Source organism: Pteropus medius, unplaced genomic scaffold (genome assembly GCF_902729225.1).
Source record: "Pteropus medius unplaced genomic scaffold, Ma_sr-lr_union100, whole genome shotgun sequence".
Taxonomy (NCBI): domain Eukaryota; kingdom Metazoa; phylum Chordata; class Mammalia; order Chiroptera; family Pteropodidae; genus Pteropus; species Pteropus medius.
The window spans coordinates 1,740,745-1,746,744 of record NW_024342471.1 but is presented as its reverse complement, the minus strand read 5'-3'; the positions used below and the strand labels follow the sequence as shown (position 1 = coordinate 1,746,744).

The 6,000-nt window shown below is 42.9% G+C and overlaps 1 protein-coding gene across 3 annotated transcripts in view; it reads right to left on the bottom strand.

Moving 5' to 3' along the window:
- Positions 1-3,737: 3,737 nt before the first annotated feature.
- The window catches only part of FERMT1 (FERM domain containing kindlin 1), a 33,244-nt gene continuing 30,981 nt past the window's right edge, over positions 3,738-6,000 (bottom strand). For all 3 annotated transcript variants that reach the window (XM_039863743.1, XM_039863745.1, XM_039863744.1), the window contains exons 14-15: positions 5,819-5,960; positions 3,738-4,264 (exon numbers count right to left, since the gene is read on the bottom strand). In XM_039863743.1, coding sequence (XP_039719677.1) covers positions 4,091-4,264; positions 5,819-5,960 — 316 coding nt within the window. In that variant the 3' untranslated portion in view covers positions 3,738-4,090. The remainder of the gene's footprint in view (positions 4,265-5,818; positions 5,961-6,000) is intronic.

Genomic DNA, 6,000 nt, shown 5'->3' with positions numbered 1-6,000 from the left:
CAGGCCCTGGGCTCCTCTCAATGGCTCTGTCTCCTTCCCAGGGCATAGTTTTGTGTCCCAGGGATTTCAGGGAGCAGCTGAAGGCCTCACTGCTTAAATTTCTCTGGCTGAAATCATATCCTGCTAAGTTTCCAGACAACATTCTGTTTGGAGGTCTCCTGAAGGGAAGTGGCTACTGGATTTTTTTCCTCTGTAACAATTGAAGAAATGGAGGCATACAGGGACACAGGGGAATTATGGGTCTTCAAAGTCACACAGCAAGTCAGAGGAAAGAAGTAAATCTGTTTAGTCTAAAGAATCTTTTTCACAGTTATTAGTCAGGAGCATTTGTGATTCTAAAGAGAAACCTCTAATTACCATTGTGCTTAGGTGTGTTTTAATTTATAGGGGTTCAGGTGATTGAGTCTTGATACATCAGGAAATGTGTGGGAAAATGTGGGGAGACTAAAGGAGGCTTTTCCCAATTCATCTAATCTACTGTTATCCAAAGTGACTTCCATGGAATTCTGGGCTCAATTTATTAGAATTCTAACTTTCATTCAGTGAGAAGGGTTCCTCTTTAAAGAAGTCTAAGAACCTATTATCCCGACAACAATGGGAGTTCGAGGCCAGCACAGGCATTTGTGAGTGCAGATAGAGAGCAGGCTGTCTTTTTTTTTTTCTTTTGAAAGCACTCAGTATTTCCACATGTCCGTGAGGTATATGGTGCTGAGAAAGGGGATGGGGAAACTTTAACATAAGAAAGGGCCAGATGCCGAACTTTAGTTTTTCCATCCATGATTTCTAGAACTCAACAGCCCTTGGTAGTAGGAGGCATAAAGGGGAAAAAGGGGCAAAATAGCAAAGAAAGATGCTCCCTCCCACCCCTACCCTGCTGGAGAGATTCTGGTGTTAGAGGGGGAGGGGAGGAGGCAGAAAAATCACGTGTTTGTGTGGGAAAATGGTGAAAATGAATAAGAGATGTTAAATATACTGAAGCAAAAAAAGGAGTCATAATTAAAGAATTTTTTTTAGTGATTTTATAAAATAAATATTACAAGATATCTTGGCTTTTATGGCCTACAACTCAAAGAGGAGTTTTCAGATGAAAGACTCATTTGCTCACTTTTTTGACTTTGGGACCGAAAATGAAACTGATAAATAAAAAATAAATTCAGAATCATAAATAGAGTACTAACTAGGCAACTCACGTCTCTGGTTCCTAGATCTTTCTGATCCACCTGCACCTCCCCCAGCTAACTTTGGGGCAGCCAACCCCCTAATGCTTCTCACTCTCTCCTACCAGAGAATAGAGGGCATTGACTCAAGGGATGACTGCATAGGGGCTTGGGGTGGGGGCAAGCATTTCAAGGCTGAGTAGGGCTGGAAATGGAAGGGTGGGGTTTTCTGGTTTAAGCTTAGTGGTTTTTGAAGACAAACTTGGCTTTGAATCTCCATTCCACTGCTTACTGGGGGCGTGACCTTGAGCACATTACTTCATCTGAGCCTATTTCTCCTTTGTGAAATGAGAAGGTAAACCGTTCCTGCCCCCTATGGGTTGATGTGAGAAATGCATGAAGGGGTATCTATAAACTACAACATCACAGGTATGGACCATCTATCAACTAAAAGAAATGTCCTTAACATTCGGCCCTCAAATCAGAGAGCCTCTGATGCTCCTCTGCCTCTGGACATTTCCTTGTTCTCTGGTGCTTTTTTCAAAAGGTAGACCTGGAACAAAAGAGCTCACAATACGTCAAGAAATCTGGTGATAGTCAATGAGAAAGGAGTTGAAACCAACAGGTTTCTAAGTCAATTTCACTGGGGAGAAGGAGCTCAAATCTTGGAATTTTGAGGAAAACACATGTTGAACCTGAAAGTTGTACTTCTATTTCATAGTGGAGAAAATGTTTACATTTTTTTGAGAGACAGCAGACCAGAGAGAATACACTAGACCATATTCAAATCCATGTAAACCATTTAATTAAAAAAGTTATATAAAAAAAACCCAGATTATCCAATCTAGTGTACATAAAGCAAATGGGGTTGAAAGTCACACATTAATTTAAAATTTCAGCATAAGTAGTCATATGACCTTTTGTACCCAAAGTAAAAAAAAAAAAATCTTTAAGTTGCTCTTTGGAATAGCAGCAGTTAAAAATGTTCCCTGAACATTTGGTTAAAGCCACTCAACTCCTTTGAGTGCATTTGTGGAAATGTCAGACAACCCTGAAGAGCTAAGAAAGAGGACTTTACTGAAGGTCTGGCTTTGGTAAGTTCTGCAGAGCTGTACCTGGCAGCAGACAGGTGAAATGTGACATCAAGGAGCATTATTTGAATGTAGGGCCTGACGTAATCTTAAAGACCTGACTAGGTTCTAAAATAACAGAGCCCAGGATGCTACACAAATGATCAAGTTTAACACAGTAGACTCAGCACTAGTTTCCATATAAAACATTTCAAACTAAGTTCTTTATGACATACACCAGATTTTCCAAGTGCCTATGCCACCTCTGAGCTTTCAAGCAAGGCCTGAGAAGTTCAGCTGTTGCCTGGGGAGTCTTCAACATTCACCTCTAAGGAGAGGCTGAAAGAGGAATTTCCAGTGACAGTTTCTGGCTCAGGGCCTGGGGCTCCTTGTCCAAGGCTGTATCAATGCAGCGCCAGGAATTCTGGGGATCTTTCTTCTCAAAAAGCTTTGTTGGAAAATAAAGCAACAGCTAGCTGATGTTTTCTGGCATCTGAGATCCAGCCAGGCCCCCTGAAATTTGCATCCTAGGGATCTTCAAAATGGAAATAGAACCTCTGCCTTATCTTGGCAACCCAAGTCTTTCGTGTGACAGAACATTTATAAAAAAAATAATTAAATACCATCTGATATGTCCTCTACCCTCAATATTGCTTTTTACCTTCTCAAAATCCACTCCTCCCAACGCCGACAAACCAAAACAGAAAACGACAATCGAGGCAGCTGTTAATTGACCCACGCTCATGTCTTAAGGCAGAGAGGAAAGAAGTTTACCATTGGCTTTTGATTTACGAAAGGCAAGGCCTTTATGGGGGAAGGCCAAGAGTCATATAAACGGACACCAAATTCTGGAGAACACTGATGAGTGATAAGAGCAGGCTTCCTTGCCCCTCAGACCAGCCACAGGCCTCACAGATGGAAGCCAGAGGCGAAGCTGTCAGCCCTTGAACCTGGTGGTCTTCGAGAATGGGCCTGGCCTGTGTCCTGCCCTTTTCTTTCTGACCATCTGGGATGGGGACCTCATAGGAAGTCTGGATGTGGGGAGGTGGTTTTATGAACAGAGAGAATTGGGCCTGTCTTCCTGAGCCCTGACCCAGAGTAGAAGCAGTGGAACATGGAGCTGAGTTGAGGAATGGGTTCCCTGGACCCGTGTCACCCCCATCATCGAGAAGGGCTTAAAGGTGGCTGAGGGATCCCCAGGATGGAATGGGACTTGTGGGTGGCAGCAGTAACCTTAGAGGAAATGTCTAAGACCAGATGGGTCAATGGTTACTTTGGCAAGTCAGTGTGGACTGATGACACTGAGGGCCATCAGTTTTGACCTCTTGCAACCAACTGGTGCCAGGTAACCCCACCTCTGCCCTCACCACTTCCATAACTTGACCTCCAGGGAAAATGTTTATGTGTACACTCCTGCCATTTTCACAAGGTGGGAACTAAAAGCAGTTAAGGAACAACCTATTTCTTTTCATATCTGATTTTGTGGAATAAAATACATGCTTGCTACATGCTTGCTATATTCATGCTTTTAAAGATTCTGTTATTTTTTTTTACACTGACTTAGGAACAAAGCAGATATGTACAAGGACAACTTCTAGCCATACACTTGCAGATTCTTTTTTCTCCTGCTCTCCCATTTTACAGAAAAGGAAACTGAGGCTCATTCCACTGCTGGTAGCACAGGGCAAAGTAAGGAAAGGAGTGTGCAAGGCAGTGTGTTTGAAATGAGGTGAGGATCGGGGTGACTTGTGGTTGTCTGTTAGTCTGGAACTCACACACTGTGCAAGCCACGGTTCCCATCATCTAAGGAAGACTGCCTTTAGCTCACCCTTGGTGTGTAAGTCCAAGGTGGCCGGCTTTGCTTCATTCCTGACCACCAGTCAACTTGTGGAACAGGTCCTCATCGAGCGTTTCATTCTGGTCCTTGGAGCGGGTGGACAAGAAAATGTAACCACCGATGTATTCATGCACGACCTTGCAATCTGCACTCAGGCAGGTGAACGCAATGGAGACGTTCTGGTCAAACTCGATCGCCACCTGGAAGAGAAGGCACAGGTAAGCTTAACCTCTGATCAGGAAACATGAGAAAGAAGTGGCTTTTCTTCCCAGAGCTGAGGACTGCTGAGGTGGTTGATAGATGGTCCCTGCCACCACCACCCCCCGCCCCTCCCCACCGCCCGCCAAAGACCACAAACAAACCACCTTTTCCATTAAACACTTACGGAAAACATGTTTTTGCTCTCTTTGCTCTCTTTTGTTAGCGACTTTGCTGTACACCTGGCAAAACATCCTAACTCCCAACACACACAGATACTTTCTATCTCTTGTTTAGATGCAGAACACTCTAAGCACTCCCTGTGTCAAAGGGCAGAGTACTTTGCAGACTTTTTTTTTTTGGTGAGGCAATCCTTGGTTGACCTCACAGATTGCAAGGACCTTATCAGTTTACAATCCCTTATTTTTTATTATTATTTTTTTACGCCTACAGCACCTTTACGGACTTTTTAATGGAGAATAAAAGACCCACCTGAAATTTCCTGTGGTCACTGCCCCTTACCCCTTTCCAGCTGAAAGTCATAAAGAAGAAACTGAGACATTAGGGGTTCTCAACCTTGGCTGTCCATTGCAATCACCTGTGGACCTTTAAAAATTACTAATGCCCAGCAACCACCCTGGAAATTCAGCTTTAATTGGTCTAGGGAGTGGCCTGGGCAGTGGTACTTTAAAACTCTCCAGGTGATCCTCATATGCAACAAGGTTTTAAAGCCGCTCCCTTAAAGATCATCTAATTTCAGACCTTCATTCTGTAAATGAGTGGTGAGATAGTTAACAGCCCTACTGACAGGAATCCATGGTTCTTAAAAAAAAGTTCAAGTCTCTTATGATGCCTTTATGTTGATGGTTTTCTATCGGAAAAACGAAGAAACAAGGGAAGAGAGATTCCACACCAGCCACATCAGAATGTTTTAAATCAGTAGGACACTAAGGGACCCCTAACTTCACCGAGATTTCCCATGATGTAGCCTTGGCCTGAACTTTCTTCCCAGGGTGCAAGTGATGAGGGGCTGAGAATGTGAGGATTCCTACTCAAGAGGCCAAACTTTTTTCAGTCATCCCTGTGCACTTCACTTCAGGGACTGGAATGCTCTCCAGGTGAGAAATGGAGTCTCTGAGTCCTCCACCAGTTCGACCTTTTGGCAACCAGTCAGATGAGGCCTTTCTTGGATTTATTTTGAGTGGCAGTTATATCTCAGGTAGTTTCTGCTAAGTAATTATCAGCCTAAGTCTTATATAATCCTATGCTGAGTCAAAGGAAATTAATCGAAATGCTCAGCAATTTTAGAGTCTGCATGGAAAGTCTGTATGCAGACTAAGCCAATTTGTGGGGTTAATTCAAAAGTACTTTTGGTCTGTACTTGTTAGGAAACTGCCCAGAATTGCATGTGATTATTTTAGCAGACAATTACCACATGCTTGTGGTTTCTGAGTTCTAAATATAAGAACAGCTTTTAAAATCAGAATAATCTGCAATTTTGAGGGAACATGCATTTACAGGCTCAACACTGAATATATCCAGAACTTTCACTTTACCTGCCGGATTTCCCAATTTACATTCCACTGTTTCATATTTGTGAATCTCCATGTTGTAATTGGAATTCCAGTGGCGGCATCGATTCTAATCAACCTATTATATGAAACTCCCAGAATGTCATCTTTCTTGCTTCCTTTAAATCTGAAAAACAATTTAATTAATAGAAGCAACTGCTTCCTGT